At 49.3% G+C, this 22146-nt stretch overlaps 1 protein-coding gene across 2 annotated transcripts in view; it reads left to right on the forward strand.

The window, feature by feature from the left end:
* C16H10orf90 (chromosome 16 C10orf90 homolog) overlaps positions 1–22146 on the forward strand; it is a 227644-nt gene that overhangs the window by 193762 nt on the left and 11736 nt on the right. For both annotated transcript variants that reach the window (XM_067709069.1, XM_067709070.1), the window contains 2 exons: positions 4990–5174; positions 7287–7464. In XM_067709069.1, the coding sequence (XP_067565170.1) occupies positions 4990–5174; positions 7287–7464 (363 nt within the window). The remainder of the gene's footprint in view (positions 1–4989; positions 5175–7286; positions 7465–22146) is intronic.

Here is a 22146-nt window from a genome sequence, read left to right on the forward strand (position 1 = left end):
GCGTTTTAGAGAAGGGAATGGAGGTTGTGGCTGTTGAAAGGAAACCTGTGGGACCCCAGCCCCTCCAAGCATCAGCCTCACCATGCTCAGCCTATCCTCACTGGCTGGGATGCCAGGACTCAGGGACAGAGAGGCTGGAAGGAATTGCAGACAACTGGCATTTTAAGAGAAGTCACCACTCTCATCAGTGCCTGGTAGTCATGGGCTCGTTTCCTTTTTGTGTACAAGACATCTCAGAAAATATGATGAGAATCTTCCAAGAATCTCGATTATTCCAGTGGTTCCCAGGACCCTTTTTCTGCCCCCCGTACGCAGGAGGTCTGGATGTGTCCCACCCCCACTGGCAGCCGTGCCTGTCTCCCCTTAGGTGGCCTCAGCATAGGGAAGAGATGACACCTGGTCAAGAGTCACTGCCTTGTTTAAAGTGAATAACTTTTAAAACTTTATAGAGTATTCCAAAAGAAAAAGAAAGAAAGCAAAAGCAAAGAGTACCACACAGGCAAAGTGTGAAAAGCAAGTCTCTCTTCCGCCCCCAGTTCCTGGTCCTGAGTTGCCCTCTCCCAAGACAATCCAGTTCCCAGGGTCTTTGGGGTCCTTCCAGAGATGTTCTGAGCAGATAAGCACTGACTGGGGAAGCGGATCTGGCACACTGTCCACACTCTGTTCACTTGATAATGAATCTTAGAGATGATTCCCCCTCTACCCAGGAGCGTGTGTCTTATTCTTTTTCGCTGCTGCGAAGCAGGGAAGTGCTGTAATTTATTTAACGGTCTCCTGCTGATGAGCACAAGGTGGTTTCCAGACCTTTGATATTACAATGTGGCAACAAGCAACACGTTGTACACCTTTTAGACCCACTGCGTTATTAGAGCTGAGCACAGACAGCTGATAAATTACATCCTGCATCTGCACTTGCCATAGGACGTAACCCAGCATCATTGTTTCTGGAATAATAATGATAATGGACATTTATTAAATGTTTACTGTGTATCAGGTACTGTGCTAAACACCTTAGCTGGATCATTATTTTGTTATAGTATTACCTTGATTTTAACATTTAGTATTTATATTAATAATATGCTTACATTGTTTATCATATAAAATACGATTATATACATTCCATAAATATATTACTTATTATTTAAATAGGTAAATTTATTATAAAAATAAATATATTAAAATTAAACATAATATTTAACATTATTACCTTGTTATAGTATTATCTCAATTTTATAGATGAGGCCAGATAGCATATAAGTGGTGGAGGGGGGATTTGAACCCAAGGTATCTTCCTCCAGAGTCAAGGTGCTAAACCACCCAGTCAATTATCTACCGTCTGGAAGGTCTTTTGAGCTCCTAAGGGTACCAGGGAGCACGGTCTCTTCAGAGCCACGTGCATGAGAGCAGTGCATGTAGAGGGGCTCCCGAGTGAACCCCGGGGACATCTGGCCAGAACTGGTGACCACATGTCGTTGCTGGGTGAGCACATGCACGTCGGCATCGATGACGCCTGTCCCCTCGAGGCAGCACTGCAGCCCATCTGCCTGTCTCTGGGAGAGCGTGGCGTGCAGAAGTCAGCACGTTAGACGCGGGCTCATCAGATGTTTTGAGCACAATTCTCATTTTATTTTTAGTAGAACCAAAAGTATTTTCTGGAAGCCGCGAGAAGCAACAAGAGGGAGCACACGTGACTGTGTCTGCTTCCCCAGTGGAACAGAAGCTGGTTAAAGATCCCCTTCCTGATGGGTCTAGCTCTCCAAGCAACAGCTGTCAGTCTAGTGACCTCTCTGAACCCGCAAAGAGTCAACAGCAAAGCGTCCCGAAACTCAGCTTCCCTTTACCTGGGTCCCTTTGCCCCTTCCAAGATTTATGCACATCTCTGCAGGAAGACCGCAGTGTTCAGACAGAAAGAGAGTTCCTGGAAGGTAAGGAGCGAGGGAGGTATAGGGTTGAGATGATTCTTCCTTAATCTTCATAGGGAACATGGTGCAGGGTCTTCCTGGGCCCTGGTTCACTTGAGCTTCCTTTAGGAATCTGCCTTTTCTCCAACTGTACAAGCAGAGAAGAAGCAGGACCAGCAGGTTTAAATAGTGGGCAAGTTCTACCTCCCAAGCAGCGAGAAGACAGCACTGCATGGGTCAGGAAATCCCAGCCCTACTGTGCACGAGGCCAGCATTGCCTGAAGCTGAGAAGAAGGCCACTCCCAGGTGCCCGGCAGGTTCTCGGGCCTCGTTAGGGAAGAGTTGAGACCTGGGGTGGCTGCCCTGAAGGCAGCGGGTGCGCCAGACTGAGGGTGGTCCTCAGTAACTGACTGGCCAGGATAATGGCCGGGGCGTGGAGACCCCACATGTGCCAGGCTCTCAACAAACAGAGTGCACTGACCTCACAGTGCCTTGAAGATAGGTCCCCGTCTCAGCCTCTCACAGAAGTCAAACCAGGCCATCATTTCTCTAAAGGCCAAGTGGCTGACCCCTACGAATATTGCAGCGACCATTGATATATAAAAAAACATAGGAATAAAATAGAAAAAAGATCTGTGGTGCCCAGTTATAACAGAGGAAAATTTAGATTTCCTACCACTCTAAAGATTTTCCCGAAGAGCTGTGGATAAGGACAGAAAGGAAAAGATTATAGAGCTTTGGATTATAAAAGTTAACATATTTATGGTAATTGATAAAAACGTTTTTTCCTGAAACCCAAGTGAATCTCTAGCTCATTATTCATCAGTACATTAAAGGAGTATGTATTGAATACCCACTGTATACCATCAAAGAAGCATTTATTAAACACCTACTGTGTGCCAGGCACTGTGCACAGTGCTTCCTCCCCTCCAGGTGCTCTCAGTCCGGTACCGGAGACATCGGGGTTGTAACTGTGCCTGTGATGAGCCATCAGGAAGCGGAGGACAGCTCCAGATGCTGCAAGGAGGGGCTGGACAGAGACACCTTCCTCAAGGAAATGATTTTGAGAAAGAACTTGAAAGCTGATTAGAGGTTTAAAAATCAGACCGTAAGGTGAAGAGCATTGCAGGCTGAGGGAAAAGCACACACAAAACAAAGAATGGATGGAAAGAGCATGGCTCATTAGGGGTCCAGGGGACCGGAGTGCAGGGGTGGAGGGGGGGCTAGTGTGAATCCAGGGTCCCGTGGGTCGAGTTGGAAAGTCCGTATAAATCCACTAAAAGAGTCTGGACTGAAGCCTGGGCCAAGTCCTTGAAGGGGAAGAGACCTAATTAGATTTGCTCTGAAGGTGATTGTCTCCTGGACAATGTGGAGGCCGGATGGGAGAGGGCCAGGCAGGGAGGCTGAGACTGGCTAGAGATGAGTACAGACCATGCCGCTGGGGAGGACTGGCCACAGTAGTAGAGTCTTTGAAGATAATGGACAAAGCTTTGTCATGAGTAATGGAGAAGATGAGTGTGTTAGGACTGCCCTTGCGTCACTGGATCTGTGGAGGGGAAGGATGGGAGGAAACCATGGCTTCCCCGAGTATAGGGTGAGCTGGAATAAAGGTTCACAAGAGATGGAAACAGTACCACAGAAAGTGTAATTAGCTCTAGCCGTAGGGGGTTGGTAGACAGATATCTGGGTTAGTGGTTAGGCCTGAAGCAGGGATGGGGGAGCAACAGGGAAATCTCCAGAAAAAAACTGGAGCAAATGCTTAGAAGAACAAGGAGAAGGATTTGCGAACCTGTAAGCAGCATGTTGTTGGTAGAGCATCAAAATTGGTGGCTGGAGGGCAACACCCACCATGAACAAGCCATGCGAAGTCTGCTTTCCTTGTAGGGCTTGTAGGTAGTAGGGAACATTGATGGATTTGGGGTGGAGACAGGACAGCTGGTCCAGACCACAGAGGATCTGGGTGTGAATGGCAGAGGTTATGATGGGGGGTCAGTTAGGACATTCATGGGACCGTGGAGATGCGTCCTGTGGCCACCTCTCCACGCCCAACAGAACTAGCTGCTTCTGGGCACCTGGGCTGGCAGTGTGGAGAGAGGCATGGTGAGCATGACATGGTCCAGCCCTCAAGGGGTTAAAGCATCCTGTGACGGGCCCACTGATGCCGCTGAGTGTGTGAAGTGTGCTCCACGGCAGGTACACAGAGGAGGCAGGAGGGGGCGTTTTCCTGAAAAACTCAGCCTAGAGGTAGGAGGTCACTGGGTGGGCACCAAAGGGGCTTCGTGGAGATGGGAAGGCATGTGTACGAGGAGTGAGGGCACCACCAGTGAGTCTCAGAACCGGAGAGGGTTGGTAAGGCTGTGATTAGGGCTCGTGTGGTGAGGGGAGTCAGGGAGCCCAGATGGGAAGAGTGGGCTGGGACAGACCCTGTGTTCCAAGTGGAGCAGTGGGTCAGTGAGGGCTAAGTGAATACGTATGAATCGCCCACTTTCACCACCCCCAAGGCAACCCTGCCCGAAATGCTGTGGCATGAACTCATCCTCTGATCTCTTCCACCAAAGGAATGTCAAAATGGCTTCAGGATGGAGCCCAGTCCCGCGCTGAGACAGAGAGAGTTCCAATTATGAATGTAAAGCCAGGGCTAGTCTCTGGTAGATGAAGGGGAGGGATAGATAATTGAACACCGTTCCTCTGTCTTACATCATTAGCGTAGCAAAGATAAGGTAAATTAATACATGGTCCCCAAACAACCCAACTGAAATAATTGTACAGGACACACGTAATAGGAAGCGCAGAATAGAAAAAGTTTCTTTGCATCGGGAGCAAAGGCATTTTGAACGTCAGAAGCCAAGGGAATACCTCCACAGCATCACTAGCCAGTCTCAAGGTCTGGCTGCCTACGAACATGCCTCCCCGTGACCAGGGCAGCTGGGCATCTGTGATGAGGCGTGATCTCGTGGGCTTAACGAGGCCCATTAATAACCCACTGGTGTTTCTATTTTCAAAATTGTCTTCTGTGTCTCATGGCCTTGAGGAACCAGGAGAAAATCACTGGGCGCTCTCTAAATGGAATCCTAATCTTCTCTCCCAGGAGATTACACGTGCTGTGACTTGGTTGTTAAAATAAAGGAATGCAAGAAGAGTGAGCAGCCCACCACGCCCGAGCCCGAGCCAGCACCCACTGAGCCAGAAACCCCCCAGGGACCAGAGACCCACGAACTGCCGGAAGACTGTTCCAAGAGCCTGCAAATGCCCACAAGCTCCTTGACCTTGCAGGTAAGGCCTTCCGTGCGTCCCGGCGTGATTCCCGCCCAGGGGAGACTTCTCCCGGGGAGCCTGTGGGCACATGACCTCACTTCTGCTTCTGAGGCTGGAGACCTGACTCAGCTTCCTGGTGGCTGTGTGACTCTGGGCAGGTCCCCTAACCTCTCTGGGCCTCTGTTCCACCATGTGAGTCAGGAGATGATGATGTCTACTCCCCCGGGCTAGGATGGGGATCGCATAACATCAGTAGTGACCGTGATTGGAGCAATGACAGCATTTGTTGAGAACTTTCTGGTACCCAGACACGGAGAGGGTCACTTCATGGGCGTCAGGGCCTTGCATCATCATGGCACCCCCGTGAGGCTGGAGTCCCTACAGCCCTATCTTCAGATAAGAACATAAGCCTTTGAAAGACTAAGGAAGTCCCAGAGTCATGGCCTTGAGTTCAAGGGTATGGAACCTCTCATTTTGTGTCTTTCCCCAATTGTAGAAGTAATATGTACACATTTTTTAAAGTTCAAAAAATACGTAGGTATAAAGATTAGAAGGACAGACCATCCGGAGCAAGCCAGCTACGCCTTCTGGGGGACACACGATGCGTGTCAGCAGCCCTGCTGGTGTGCAGCAGGCCCCACCTGCCGGCCCTGCGCCCCTGTCCCCCAGGTGGTCCCACCGTAAGAGACTCACGTGCTCCCAAAGCAGCTTAAGCCTCCATCCTCAGGGCGGGCAGCCGGCGCAGCAGCCACGCCTGGGCCCACAGGCCGTCCCCAGGGGCCATCTCTCCAGGCCCCAGTGACTCGTGCCTGGGACCTGGGGCTGGCACCTTGGAGGCCAACTGGCCAAGAGACTCCTTTCCGGGCACAGCAGCTAGGGGCGCGAACACGACACGGATGGAGCCCGCGTCGCCCTTTCCCTGGAAACCCTGAGCTCCCCGAGGGCTGGGAGAGGAATGAGGCAGAGGACGTTTACGCTGTGGCAGCACCTCCAGAGGGCCTGTGCCGAGCACCTGCTATTTGCAGAGCTGGGCAGTGGCTGTAAGGGATGCGATGTGGAGGAGACAGGGCACCTGCCATCCGGGAGCTCACAGCCTAGCATGACAATACATGTGCATGAATCACTCACGCGGGGTGGTCCGTGAAGGACCAGTAGGCTCAGGCTGAACAGGGAGACCTGGAAGTTTACTGGGAGAACCGAGACTTGAGCCGATGGGTGTAGCTGGGGGTGGTACTCCAGGCAGGGGATCAACTTGAACAGCGGTTTGTAAGGAATATAGGTTAAGACAGTGAAAGGCAGGGTGGGAAAAGCATGGGACACCCCCAGCTGAGGGTCGCCAGGCCATCTACCAAATGACGACGAGCCTCAGTTTTTGCCTCTGTCAAATGGGGATAAATGTATCTGCCTTCCAGAATCAGTGCGGGGATTCTCAGCCAACAAATACACATGAAGCATTGAGCTTAGTGTCTAGCACAGAGCAGAGTGCGTCAGCGGTGGTTATTCCTTTTCAGTAAATCTGTGTTAGGGGCTTCGTCCATGCACGGAGTGGTGGATGCGGTGAGAGCTGAGGCCGAAGAGGAAATACGGGAATTCTGACCTCCCCTATGGAGCTTGCAGAACCATTCTGCAAAGGCAGAGCTCTCCTGCCGGCTCTTTCTTCCTGGGAGGAGAAGCTGTTTCCGTTAGCTATGATTACTGTTTCTCCTGAAAAGACACATGCTTCATGCTGGGAGGAGGATCTGGTTCTGTGCTTCTTAAGGCATCCAGCTCCCTGCAGAAGCAGCTGACTCGGAACGCCTCCATTCCTCTCCCACCTGTGTCGCTTTGGAATATGGAATTTAGGGCATTCAGATTTTGGAAATGGATTAATTGACAGGGAGGAGAAGGAACGGGCGGAGGTGTGCCTTTGCACTCACAATTTGCTGCTGGTGACTGTCAGTCGTGCTGCAGTGGGGCCCCTGGTGCTGACTGAGACCTATGTTACCAGCGTGTCTGTTGCCATCTTTCCATGAGGTGTTGGGAGAAAATTGGGATGTGCTGATGCATCAGCCTCTCGACCCAGTCAGACAGGTGTGTTGCCTTTCTGCGTCATCTCTCTTAAAAAGAAAATGCTTTCCTGGCTCCTCTTAGGAGGCCCTGGAAGTCCGCAAACCTCAGTTCATTTCTCGCTCGCAAGAACGTCTGAAGAAGCTAGAACACATGGTACAGCAGAGAAAAGCCCAGCAGAAGGAGAGCCTGGGCCAGAAGCAGAGTCTCCTTCCTGTCCGCGCCAATAAGAAGCAGTTCACCGTTCCCCACCCTCTTAGCGGTAAGCTACAGGTGGCTCGGGAGGGCTGGCGAGACTGCCAGATCCTGGGGCCGCGACCTTCACCCAGGCCGGTGGTCCAGATGGTGCCCCTGCCCTGTGCAGGACTCATGTTCGCCCAAGTACCCAAACCTCAGGGTCGTACAGCCTGCCCCGGAAGCCAGCCCGTCCTGAGAGATTGTGTACGGGCACTGGACTCAGCAGAGATAACTTGGGACCCAAATTTACCCTTTTAGCCGGGAAAGCAGCAGCCCAGGGTAGCCGGCTCCGATTCTTGGCTTCTTAACAGATACTTGCAAGAGGTGCCCTTTGCCCCTGATAGATTGCAAAACAGGTCTCGGGGTGAGAGGTTGACTCCAGCTTGTCTATATCAACATTCATCATCTTGAAACCCCTTTCCTGCCGTGAGCTCAGAGAAGGGATGGCCAGCTTTCCAAGCGCCAGGGGGCTGGTGTCGCACTGACCCTGCAAGGGCAGCGCTCATTGACTCACTGGAGAAGTCGTGGCCAGACCCCTTCTCTGGGCCAGGCTCCGTGCTGGGAGCTGGGGAGAGTGCAGTAAGCAAGGCTGGCCTCCGTCCTTTCTTCGTGGAGCTTATAAACAGACTATTAAACCAGCGAGAATAAGAAGAGACAAGGGCACAGATGGGGACATGGGAGCACATTCTGATGGCCTGCCAACTCAAATCTTAAAATCTGGAGGCCTGGGGAAACCTCCGTTTTATTTCTTTGGATAGACGAACAAGATCTTTCTTCCTAGGAAAATGTTCCGGCCCCCAGGAGGTGAAATCATGGGTCTAATTCTGAATAAAAGTCCTCTGGGGAAATAACCATATTCAATAAAATGCAGCTTAGCAAATATTACCAAGATCTTACAGGGGGGATGGGGGGGACAGAGGACAGAGGGGTTGGAATAGGATTCCTGTTAACCACGGGCAGGCTAGGTCCCCCTCTGCCCCCCGCAGTTCTGCTGGGGGAGTCGTCCGAGACCCCAGAAAGGGCAAACTTGAATGCATCCTTCTCACGGTGAAGGATTTAGTAGCACACCTGCTCCTCAGCCCCAGTAACACTTCCCAGGATGCTAAGAAAAGGAAATCAACAAAATACACGTGCAAAGACTTTCCCTGCTTGAAAATGTGTCTCTCATCGGCTTTGGAAGCCGATTGGCAGCTATAGACTATTTGGGTGTGTTCTCTGGCGGCTCCTTAGTTTCTGGCTCAACAGAGCGCAATCTGGGTTCGGGTACAGATTTCTCAGGTTGCCGTGAGGCACCAAGTGTCAGTTACAACCGGGCTTCCCCCCAGGGCCTTCAGTGTCCAGGCTTGTTCTGGGGAGGGCTGCCAGGGTGCCCGTGGTGTGTGGGCCACTTGGCCTCCACGTTTTTGAAGATCCTGCTTGATGAAAATGGTTAGATAAACAGATGTGTTGTCAACAAATATAAAACAGTGTCACGTTAGAGCTCAACATACGTATACACAAAAAATGGCGTCTAAGAGTCTTCCTTTTCGGTCAGCTCCCGTCACTTTGTGTAGAAAAAAATGGAGACGCGTGGACATTTGGGAACTTGTTATGCGTGGGGCCATTCCTGCTCGTCCCCTGGGCCAGCTGCCTTCCGGCCGTGCCACACCGTGAGCCTCAGTGTCCTGGAATATCATCATCTCAAATATCAGAGGGAAGCTGCCTCGGTCATCTGTATCCATTTCCTAGGGCTGCTGGAAGAAATGACCCTAGACTGGGTGGGTGGCTAAGGTAACAGAACTTGATTCTCTCGTAGTCTGGAGGCCAGAAATCCAAAATCCAGGTGTCCACAGGACCGATTCCTTCCTGAAGCTCAGAGGGAGAATCCATCCTATGCCCCTCTGCTCGCTCCGGTAGCTTCTGGCAGCTTCTAGCATTCCTTGGCATTGGTTGGCTTATAGATGCGTCATTCTAATCCCCGCCTTTGTCTCCCTTGTGTCTGTGTGTCTTTGTGTCCAAATTTCCTCTTATAAGGGCACCAGTCATTGGAGTAGGGTCCACCCTCATCCAGTATGACCTCATTTTAACTTGCATACAACTGCAAAGACCCTATTTCCAAATCAAGTCACAGATACAAGGGAGGGGTCTTGAACATATCTTTTTGGGGAGACAGTTCTATCCACTCCATCAGCCTGTGGTGATGTTTTGCCCCAAACAGATATTATCCTTACATGTTCACATTCCTTTGAATGAAAATCTTAAAATCATGTATATAATAAAAGGTGATCAGACCCAGTCTTAAATAACCGAGGCACCTTTTTATTACCCAAATTCCGAGACGGTCCTGTTGACTAGAATGCTCTGGGCAGGCTTCAGCGCACGATTTTATGGCCGCTCTTCCGATCCCCGCGGTATTTATGGTTGATGAGAGGTTTACTCTCATGTTTGTTTGTGTTAGGTCGGCTCAATCAGACAACTTCTGAAACGAGAGCCTTGTGCGAGCTCTGGACAAGCGCAGGGAGTGCTTAAGGCTCCATTAATCGAGTCTGCAGTACACATCTTGTCTTCAGCCTGTCTGCTGGCAAGATGATAAAAGCAAGATGCAGATGTTTTTCTTACATGCTAAATTAGTTAATAAATCATATTCGTGAACGAGCTCCGGCTACAGTGTCAAGACATCTGTTAGAGGGGAGACTCGGATTGCTTTCCGAGCTGAGATAGCTGCCTCTGATCAGGGCCCGCCTGGCACAGACCTGAGAGGTTCGGGTGGGACCTCCGGCAGCTGACAAACACCCACTTGCGGAGGGGCTGCCGGGAAAGTGCGCACCTGATATCCAGGACAATTACAGTGAGGGCCAGAGGGCCGGCTCGGCTTCCTGTTGGCTCATGAATCCTGAGCAGCCTCTAACGCACAGGGGCAGTGACACACGTGTGCGGACACGCGTGTGCATGCTCACGTGTGTGAGTTTTCAGTTGGCTCCCTGTGTGGAGATGGGGGATTTTCAGGACCAGCTGGGACCAGAGCGAGTCTGGGAAGCAGCGTTATAAAGGTCCTGCCTACAGCCCCAGCCTGTCCTAATACCTCATCTTCTGTAGCTTGAGTTCCCAAAGCCAACACATGCCTGGCCTCTTTCCTTGTCCAGGAGCCACCTGGGCCACCTGGGCTTGGCTCCAGCAGTGACACGAGGAACATCTTCACCCATCTCTTAGCAAACCCTTCTTGAGAACCCACTGTGTGCCAGCCACAGTCCCTGGTCTCAGGGACCTCCCCACCTCTTGGGGAAAACACACAGGTAAAGAGGCAATGACCTTGGAATTTGCTAAGTGCCATGGCAAACCACGGGTGGTGGTCTCGCTCCCACCTTGGGATACGGTCCTGACGGAGGAGACCTCGTACTGCATTAGGATGAGGAGAGACTATGAGGGTGCGTCGTGGGGCAGGGTGGGGAGGGCAGGATGTGCTGGGGGAGGGTGTGGAAGCACTGTAGGGAGAGGTCGCTGGGTGCTCAGATCAGCTATGGCTGGACCGTACAATGGGGGTGGGGAGCAGAGGGGGAGACAGAAGCGCCGAAGGGGAGTCCAGGGGGCTGCCAGGCACTGTATATGCTGCTTCTGGGTTTCTCCTTGTTCTGCCGTCAAAGCTGAGGCTATGTAGCTCCAGGCAAGACGTGAGGAAGGCAGTCTAGGGCAAGGCAGTGGAGTGCCGAAGGGCGACGGACGCAGCGGTTCCTAGGTGATGGGGTCGGTGGGACTGGTGACTGCCGAGTCATGGGGAGAAGATGAGCCTCGAGGAGTCTGGGGGAAGGGCGGGAGGCCGGCCTGTGTTCTCAGCGTCTGAGGTACTGACTCTCTAACCTGTGGGCCTCTCTCTCCTTCCCCAGTCAGGGCTCCACCTGCCCATGTCCCCTGAGTTACCTGGGACATAGGTGGGGCTTCCCCATAGTCTCTGCACAGCTCCTGGGGTCCCGGGGGGAGGGATTGGTCATGTTGAAAGGCTGACCATAACCTGGAATTAGAGAGTTCCAGAGTCAGTCATTGCTTCTGCCCGGCAGGATGCATTTGAGGGAGGATGGGCTGAAAGCACGTGGGAAGCATCAGGTACAGCACCCCCAGGTAGTAGGCAGTTTCGCACCTGCAGTTAGTAGGTGGTACAGCACCCGTAGGTAGGGGCTCAGTCAGTATCTCCTGGTGACCAGTCTGTGGCGTGATCCTGCCCTCACTGCGACTCCCCCAGCCGGGGCCGCACCACCTTCAGCTTTTGAGCCTCCCTGGATTCCATGCTCACCCTGCAGCCCAGACCCCTCCCAGCCTAGCTTGCCCACCTGCCTACCTGTCCCAGTTGGTCTCATTGGCTGTCCTTCTTTATCTCCGGGAACATTCACCATCAGTGCCCCCAAACTACCTGACAGAAGCCCTGTCTGTCCCGCTTCCTCTCTGCCCTGCAACATGCTGCCTAACCCCCCCAGTCCATCTCAAGTCTAGCTTCTGTCTTACTATCTTACCCCCAAGGCTCTTTCCCGTGACTCCTGTAATGCATGACCTGGGCTGTGTGCTGACTTTCACTTCTCAGTTGAGCACTTTGCTCACTGGGAATCACTGCTGCTCGCTGCTCTGTACTCAATGCTGCAGCCACTAGGAAAGCTGGGCAGTGCTCAAACGCAGCTCGGGTTGGCTTGCCTCCATCTCAGTTTATGTCCCCTCTAATGTTTGGCGTGGTCCTCCTGGCTCTTCCAGATTGTCGTCTTAACCTGTGAGTGTGTAGGAAACCCATCAGGAAGATGGCTTCAGGAAAACCTTTCTTCCAGGAAGCCCTCCCTGACTGCTCCCACCCAGTCTCCACCTCCCTACCTCTTCCACGGGAGCACTCCTGTCTCTTGTATCTCTCTACACGGTCTACCTTCTTACCTTTTCACTTTGGATTACAGCCATGTGAGTGTGCCGGAAGAACCTCCCTGGATTCTAAGTGCCAGTGGGCACACACCACACCAGGTCACTCTGGGAAGCTCTGCCGCATGTAGCAAAGCAGACTAACTTAATCTGAATTGCATTATCCGTACTTCCCAAGGTGAGCCAAGCACAGCCATTTAACTCACAGACCAGCAGAGGAGCGGAATTCTCCTGAAGGCACTGCAGAATTCCTTCTCCGGCTGATCTGCTTTCGCTGATGATTTTTGGCTGGAGCAGGTATTAAAATTAATTTGCATTCTCTGAGCATGTAGCTAGAAAAGTGACCCAGCAGATATGAGATGGCTGGGGAAGTCATTGCAGTAATAAAAATGTGCTGTTCATCACGCAGCTAGCACTGGCCACACCGCCCCTGTTAGTGCTGATCTGATCTCATGAATGTTTTTCCATCAATCTTCTGAATAAATATTTGGGCCTAGTTCTCCCAATATTACTCACAAAGGAATTTTAAATGCGCTTATCAGATAAAAGTCAATTGTTACTTCATCAGTCTGCAAAGAAAACAAGAAGCATGATTTAGCTAAAAGACTGTTTCCCTAATTCAGAGATATTTGCACGTACACTATTACTGGTGTCCTTCTCGGACCAATGATAAAGGTTTCGTGTTGTGTCTTTTTCTAAGAAACGAGGGAAAAAAAGATCACTCTATGTCTGTTGATTAGAAGTAGACCTATTTTATTCTAATTAAAATAATTAAACACAGAATTGTAGAATGTTAAGGGAAAATGTCTTTATGGGAACTCTCCCAATTGCCTGGATTTTATTTTCCAAATGATTTCCCTTTTATCCCACAGTGCAGTTCAGTAATAAACCTTGCAGTGACACTAAGGATATAAATCTACTTGGCAACCAGAATGAAAGTTTATTCATCATCTATAAATCACGGTATTTTGTGGTTCTCTAAATCAGCGGTCCCCAACCTTTCTGGCACCAGGGACTGGTTTCGTGGAAGGCAATTTTTCCACAGACTGGGGGGTGGGGGGATGGTTTCGGGATGACTCAAGCACATTACATTTATTGTGCACTTTATTTCTATTATTATTACATTGTAATATATAATGAAATAATTATACAATCCACGATAATGCAGAATCAGTGGGAGCCCTGAGCTTGTTTTCCTGCAACTAGGTGGTCCCATCTAGGGGTGATGGGAGACAGTGACACCCGAAGTGTGTTGCTTGTGTCCCGTCTTAATTGTCACTTGCCAATTGTCACTTGTCACTGATGGGTTTGTTTTTTTTTTACATCTTTATTGGAGTATAATTGCTTTACAATGGTGTGCTATTTTCTGCTTTATATCAAAGTGAATCAGTTATACATATACATATGTTCCCATATCTCTTCCCTCTTGCGTCTCCCTCCCTCCCACCCTCCCTATCCCACTGCTCTAGGTGGTCACAAAGCACCGAGCCGATCTCCCTGGGCTATGCGGCTGCTTCCCACTAGCTATCTGTTTTACTTTTGGTAGTGTATATATGTCCATGCCACTCTCTCGCTTTGTCACAGCTTACCCTTCCCCCTCCCCATATCCTCAAGTCCATTCTCTAGTAGGTCTGCGTCTTTATTCCTGTCTTACCCCTAGGTTCTTCATGATATTTTTTTTTCTTAAATTCCATATATATGTGTTAGCATACGATATTTGTCTTTTTCTTTCTGACTTACTTCACTCTGTATGACAGACTCTAGGTCCATCCACCTCATTACAAATAGCTCAATTTCGTTTCTTTTATGGCTGAGTAATATTCCATTGTATATATGTGCCACATCTTCCCTATCCATTCATCCGATGATGGACACTTAGGTTGTTTCCATCTCCTGGCTATTGTAAATAGCGCTACAATGAACATTTTGGTACATGACTCTTTTTGAATTATGGTTTTCTCAGGGTATATGCCCAGTAGTGGGATTGCTGGGTCAAATGGTAGTTCTATTTGTAGTTTTTTAAGGAACCTCCATACTGTTCTCCATAGTGGCTGTACCAATTCACATTCCCACCAGCAGTGCAAGAGGGTTCCCTTTTCTCCACACCCTCTCCAGCATTTATTGTTGGCAGATTTTTTGATGATGGCCATTCTGACTGGTGTGAGATGATATCTCATTGTAGTTTTGATTTGCATTTCTCTAATGATTAGTGATGTTGAGCATTCTTTCATGTGTTTGCTGGCAATATGTATATCTCCTTTGGAGAAATGTCTATTTAGGTCTTCTGCCCATTTTTGGATTGGGTTGTTTGTTTTTTTGTTATTGAGCTGCATGAGCTGCTTGTAAATTTTGGAGATTAATCCTTTGTCAGTTGCTTCATTTGCAAATATTTTCTCCCATTCTGAGGGTTGTCTTTTGGTCTTGTTTATGGTTTCCTTTGCTGTGCAAAAGCTTTGAAGTTTCATTAGGTCCCATTTGTTTATTTTTATTTCCATTTCTCTGGGAGGTGGGTCAAAAAGGATCTTGCTGTGTCGGGTTTTGATATGAGTCTGCAAGCAATTGATTTATTATGGTCTCTGTGCAGTCAAACCTCTCAGCTAATGATAATCTGTGCCTGCAGCCGCTCCCCAGCGCTAGCATCACCGCCTCAGCTCTACCTCAGATCATCAGACGTTAGATTCTCATAAGAAGCGCGCAACCTAGATCCCTCGCACGCGCAGTTCACAGCAGGGTTCGCGCTCCTATGAGAATCTAATGCCGCCGCTGATCTGACAGGAGGCGGAGCTCAGGCCATAACGCGAGCGATGGGGAGCGGCTGTAATTACAGATGAAGCTTTGCTCGCTCGCCCGCCACTCACCTCCTGCTGTGCAGCCCGGTTCCTAACAGGCCACGGACCGGTATCAGTCTGTAGCCTGGGGGTTGGGGACCCCTGCTCTAGATAATGCTGGGAAACCCTGAAATTGGAGCAGTGAATCTCACATCAACAGCTAGCCTTTCAGACATGTTCTAGATGTTGCTCTTTTATGGTGAAGTGCGATTTGAGCCATTGTCACGCTTCCTTTATATGGGTGATTTAAACTTGCTGTTCAAACACACACGTTCTTAAGAAAATGTGGCGAAAGTGCGCCAGATTTTATATATCCATATATATGAAGTCCTATTCTGTAGCCACAAATACTAACTTTGAAAACTGAGAACGAATCATAACCGTTAACATTCTGCAGTTGTCACTTCTCTCCCCAGCATCCTTGAGCCTAGACTATCCAAAATGCGTTCCCGAGGGAGACCAATCCCTTCAGACTGTTTTGTATGCTGTGTTCTCTGGGAGGTTTACAATGCTCATGTATGTCAAGGGCACTGATAAGTTCTCTAAACTTCTTTGACCTTGGAATGCTTTTACCTGACTCTTGAGACTCCACTTTGGAAATATAGCTCTAGGAATGTCTGCTTATAAAAATATCTACCATGTTTTGCCAAAGAAACCCCAACTGGAGTTTCAATCTGCCATTTCCCACAGGAATCTGGGACTGTGAGAAGGAGGTCTTACTCTCCTATCTTAATCCCTTTGGTCCAGCAATTCCAGAAGATGATGACTGAGGACCCTGGGAACCTCTGGGCAGTGGGCTTGTGGTGCCGATTTCACAGTCTGTGGCCAGCTTGCCTCACTGGAAGCTTGTCCATTGACAGGCCCTGGACCTGTCTCCACGTGGGCTCCCCTGGCATCTGTAACAGTGCCATCATGCTGTCACCCAGCACAGAGTCCAACAGAGAAAGAGGAACCAGTCAAAATCCCTTTGGAAATCACTTCACAAATGTCATAATGTGAAATAACCAGGGAGGGTGGCGTTGTCCATACCAAGAGCTGAGAAAATGGCTAGAGGAAGCAATAAGCTGCCGGAGGGCTAACTGTGCAACTAGGACAGTGACACAGGCAGCTGAATCAGACTATGCCACTGGGGTCTCTGGGGCTGGGGATCTGATTGTCTGTTGCCATGGCAAAGAGAGGTTCTCCATTCCCTCAGAATAGGGTTGCCAGATGCATTGAATGAAAGTATAGGAGGCTCAGTTAAACTTGCATTTCAGAGCATCAAAACACCTTTCAGCCTAAGTATGTCCCAAATATTGCACGGGATACAACTTACGCTAAAAAAAAATGTTTCATTGTTGATCTGAAATGCAAATTTAACTGGGCATCCTTATTTGGCGATCCTTCCTCAAATCCTGGAAACCCACGTAGGGACTTGGCTTTTTTCCTTATCACTCTTACCTTCTCTCAGTGTTCCGCAAACGTGAGCAAGCATCAGAATCACTTAAAGGGCTTGTGAACTCACAGACCACTGGTCCAGCCCCAGAATTTCCGGTCCAGCTAACCTGGGGCGGGGCCAAGGACTTGTATTTGTACCAAGTTCCCAAGTGATGCTGAGGCTGCCGGTTCAGGGGAGGAAAGGGAAGCAGAAGCCACACAGATGTTATTAGCATTTACGTGAAAATATTAGCCTCACTTTGAGAACCACAACCATCTGTCTTGTGCAGAGAATAAACAGTCCATTGATTCCATCAGTGACTCAATTCTCAGGCCTCTTACCTATTTACTCTGAGACCTAGGCTAAGCTACTGAACGGCAAGGCCTCAGTTTGCTCATCTATAAAGACGGAAGACCTGCTTTCACGGAGAGTGGTGCCAGTTACCATTGCTGCTGTCACTGGCATCTCCACGGTTAAAGTGCACTTTCATACGAACCATCCCATGAGACCTGCCAAGGACCTTTAAAGCAGATACTGTCCCCGTACCAAGCAGAGGAGGTACAGAAGGTCAGCGAGCTTGAGTGGCCTGTCCCAGGGCACAGAGCACCGAGCTGAGGCCTAGACTGACCCAGACCTGCAGACTCGGATCCCAAATGGACACTTTTTTCATGGTATGGAGGGTCAGGCGGGCCAAAGGAAGCATCATCAAATGTACATCATAGGGACTTCCCTGGTGGCGCAGTGGTTGAGAATCCGCCTGCCAATGCAGGGGACACAGGTTTGAGCCCTGGTCCGGGAAGATCCCACATGCAACAGAGCAACTAAGCCCATGTGCCACAACTGCTGAGCCTGCGCTCTAGAGCCCGTGAGCCACAACTACTGAGCCTGCATGCCACAACTACTGAAGCCCCCGTGCTCTAGGGCCCGTGCTCCGCAGCAAGAGAAGCCACCACAATGAGAAGCCCGCGCACCGCAACGAAGGGTAGCCCCCGCAACTAGAGAAAGCCTGCACACAGCAACGAAGACCCAATGCAGCCAAAAAATTAATTAATTTAAAAAAGTACATCATAGAAGCATGATGTTTAATGTACTAATGCTCGTATTATTTTCATGAAGCAGAAACAGTGAATTTCCTGCCGTGTGTAGTGAGGTCACTAAGAACAGGGGTCATTACGTCTTACAGTCTAGGTGGAGTTGTCCAGCTCCTTTGGTTTGCCTTTAAATTCACCAGTGTGCTCATTGTGGGAAATGCTGTGCATCGCTTTGCTGGCCCCAGAAAAATGCACGTTTTAGGCAACTGATGGGAGCCCTTGACGAGGGTTCAATTTGTGAGTGTCTGGTCTTGAGTAGGGATCTGGGTTAGTTTGTGAATCTCTGATGCTGTAGACAGTGGGGTAAGCTGAATATTCATGCTATCAGCTTGTTCGGTGGCTCCTTGGGAACAGAGTTGGCCAGGCTGACAGCCAAGTAAAGTGAATCTAGAACCATAAAGGAGAAGACCCTGGGGGGCAGGGGGGAAAGCAGCTTGCGATGGAGCTCTTTGGTCCGAGAGAGAGAGTAGGATGGCACCGGGGATTGTATTAAGTCTCCTTTGAAGCAGAGATGTTTCACTTGGGGATCTGGTTCCTCTAGGTGGAGGAGCTGAAGCCACGGTCCCTGGGCCTCATCTGCCTGTGTTGCATCAAGGATTCTATTACGAGGACCTGCAGGGAGGCTCGTGGGCTGCCAGTGCGCTTGGCAGACTGGCAAGCCCGCGATCCTTCTCATCACCGGCCCCGTCAGCCAAGGGCAGACCCTTCCTCAAATCCATCCTTTAGCTCCCAGCGCCCTATCTGTTCGTGGAAGCCCTGAAACGGGCTTCAGTCCTGCTCTAGACTCAAGGATAAGTCTGTCTGTGCAGGAGCCAAGCTCTCTGCAGAGAGCACTATTCACTCATCTTAACCAGGAGCCTGTGGTCCATCTCATTTCTTGACCTGAGCATGAAAAGAGGAGTAGATCTCCCCACAGACCTCTGGTTGATTTTTCATTTCTTAATTCTGTATGCCTTTACCTGAAGGATCGGAGAGGCTCGTTGCCTCTCTGAACTGTGACGTTAGTATCTCTCTTTTGTGTCCGAATGGGAATTGAGCATTATCTTTATATAAATGAAACGTGCAGCCTCCGCCGGCCTTCCAGGCCCCTGGAATGGGTTGCTCATCCACAAACTGTCATTCAGGATCCCACAGAAGGATAGAAGGGATTTCAGAAGAACGAGGATGTTTACAAGACTTTATCATCACAAGAGCATTTTGAAGGCAAACAACCTATGAGTCTTCAACTCGCTTTTCTACAGTGTAATGCACACCGTTTAGTTTCTGGAGGGTTAATTGGTCCAAGGCAGGCCACTCGGCTGCTACCCACGTCAGCAAATTGGAGGTCCCAGCGAGGTGAGCTGAATGGAAATGATGTGCAAGTAACTGGATGTAACTCCTGAAGGCCATGATGTAATTATTCCAGAGGCAGGAGGGCCAGCTGCTCCCTGGCTTGGAAACTGACATAATGAACAGCCTCGTGACCTTCGAATACACGTGTATTGGAGCCCCTTTTCAGGAGAAGAATCCTCTAGAGATCTTCTTCCCTAAAACATATCCCATTTCCATTCGTTTTGGGAGGCCCTGTCTTTCCTAGAAGATGCCGGCCAGTGTAGACTTGGCATCTACCCTCCAAACTGGCTTGTTGGCTCCCGGCTGGATTCTCTCCCACAGGCATCTCTTGGGTTTGGTGTTTTTAAGCTAGGGGAAGCAAATTCTAAAAGACGCTTCAAAGTGCTCAGGGTGACTGCAGAACATCAGCTTCTGCGAGGGCACTGCACTAATAAATCCAGTGTGAACCTGATTATCATTTAGATGACTTGTTCAATAGGGAAAATGAAGCTTTGCCATCAGCTGTAGATAACGACTCTGTGTGGAGGAAAATGAGCTCTGGCCTCATAAACAACCAGTCATGCTGGTGTCTGGGGGATCCCTGCTGCCTCCTGCTGACACTGTCAGCTAGCTGCCTGGATGTTGAGGCCACCTGTCCCCATCTGTGCATGCATGTTTGCACGTGTGTGATGTGAGGGTTGTAATAAACACCCGCGTGTGTTTATAGAGATTAATGGGATGTCAGGACTTGGCTTTGACTCAGCTGCTCCCCAAGAACAGCCTCGGGAGCACCAGACTCTCGGTAGCTCGTTGTTTGCTGACCTGAATCGGGCTCAGTGTGTCTGGCCTTTGCCACGCGAAGTTAGCAACAGGCCAGTAGTTTGGATACGATGATAAGCCAGACACAAGAGATTCAAGTTTAAAAAAAAAAAAAAAAGAAGAAGAAGAGTTTTCCAGGAAGGCAGAAATAGGCAATTTACCTTAGTAATTTGCTTGGGGGGTGGGGAAAACCCCTGCTGTGTTTGAATGATAAAACAGGAGGTAAAAATACAAGGGCTGTTCTTTCCTCTGTGTTAGTGAATTAGAACACGTACAGCTTCAAGGAAAATCCAGAAAAGACCCATAAGCTAGCAGAAAATTGTTCTCACCAGTCACTTTAATTTTATAAAGGTAGAATTTCCATGAAAAGGGAATTGATAGATGAGCTTTCACTGTATTTTTGAGCAAAGTGCGTGCAGGATGGTTTCCATCTTATGAAATGAGGTCCTGCTGTATGATTCCCTGAAGAGCTGTCTCTTGCTGCAGGCTGGTCCCCATGGTCCTGCTCTCTCTCTCTTTCTCTTTTTAAAAAGTATAGTTAATTTACAATGTGTTAATTTCTGCTGCACAGCAAAGTGAGATATATATATGTGTGTGTGTATATATATATATGTATATACACACACACACATACATACACATTCTTTTTCATATTCTTTTCCATTAAGGATTATCATAGGGTATTGAATATAGTTCCCTGTGCTATACAGTAGGACCTTGTTGTTTATTCATTCTATATATAATAGTCTGCATCTGCTAACCCCAAACTCCCAATCCATCCCTCCCGCGTAAAGCCTGGTTTTCTCTTCCACCTTCATAACTCTCATGGCTCATGTTCGGTGAGTGTAGGTGAGTCCTGAGTCCTCCCACTTCCCAGCTGTGCTGAGCGCTGCTGTCATCTTTTGCTTACCTGGCTGCAATGGTCTGACCTATCTCCCTGCTGCCACGTTTGAATTTTCTCCACCCAGTTGGCGCGTGTTCTGAACAGCTGCTGGAGTCGGCCTTTAAGAATTCAAATCAGATCCCCTGCTTAAAACCCCACGTGGTGACTCCCTCTTGTGAGAGCACTGGAATCACAACTAACTCCGGAACAATTACTGACAGGAAGACGCTGGAACTCACCAAAAAAGATACCCCACATGCAAAGACAAAGGAGAAGCCACAGTGAGATGGTAGGAGGGGCGCAATCACAATAAAATCAAATCCCATAACCGCTGGGTGGGTGACTCACAAACTGGAGAACACTTATACCACAGAAGTCCACCTACTAGAGTGAAGGTTCTGAGCCCCACGTCAGGCTTCCCAACCTGGGGGTCTGACAACGGGAGGAGGAATTCCTAGAGAATCAGACTTTGAAGGCTAGTGGGATTTGACTGCAGGACTTCAACAGGACTGGGGGAAACAGCGACTCCACTCTTGGAGGGCACACACAAAGTAGTGTGCGCATCGGGACCCAGGGGAAGGAGCAGTGACCCCATGGGAGACTGAACCAGACCTACCTGCTAGTGTTGGAGGGTCTCCTTCAGAGGCAGGGGGTGGCTCACCGTGAGGACAGGAAACTGGCAGCAGAAGTTCTGGGAAGTACTCCTTGGCATGAGACCTACAAGAGTCTGCCATTAGCCCCACCAAAGAGCCTGGTAGGCTCCAGTGTTGGGTCGCCTCAGGCCAAACAACCAACAGGGAGGGAACCCAGCCCCTCCCATGAGCAGACAAGTAGATTAAAGTTTTACTGACCTCTGCCCACCACCAGTCCCTCCCATCAGGAAACTTGCACAAGCCTCTTAGATAGCCTTATCCACCAGAGGGCAGACAGCAGAAGCAAGAAGAACTACAATTCTGCAGCCTGTGGAAGGAAAACCACATTCACAGAAACATAGGCAAAATGAAAAGGCAGAGGGCTATGTACCAGATGAAGGAACAAGTTAAACCCCAGACAAACAACTAAATGAAGTGGAGATAGGAAACCTTCCAGAAAAAGATTTCAGAATAATGATAGTGAAGATGATCCAGGACCTCAGAAAAAGAATGGAGGCAAAGATTGAGAAGATGCAAGAAATGTTTAACAAAGACCTAGAAGAATTAAAGAACAAACACCTAGAAGAATTAAACAAACAAACAGAGATGAACAATACAATAACTGAAATGAAAAATACACTAAAAGGAATCAATAGTAGTATAACTGAGGCAGAAGAACGGATAACTGACCTGAAAGACAGAATGGTGGAATTCACTGCTATGGAACAGAATAAAGAAAAAAGAATGAAAAGAAATGAAGACAGCCTAAGAGACCTCTGGGGCAATATTAAACCCAACAACATTCACATTATAGGGGTCCCAGAAGGAGAAGAGAGAAAGAAAGGACCCGAGAAAATATT

Source organism: Pseudorca crassidens, chromosome 16, assembly GCF_039906515.1.
Source record: "Pseudorca crassidens isolate mPseCra1 chromosome 16, mPseCra1.hap1, whole genome shotgun sequence".
Lineage (NCBI taxonomy): Eukaryota > Metazoa > Chordata > Mammalia > Artiodactyla > Delphinidae > Pseudorca > Pseudorca crassidens.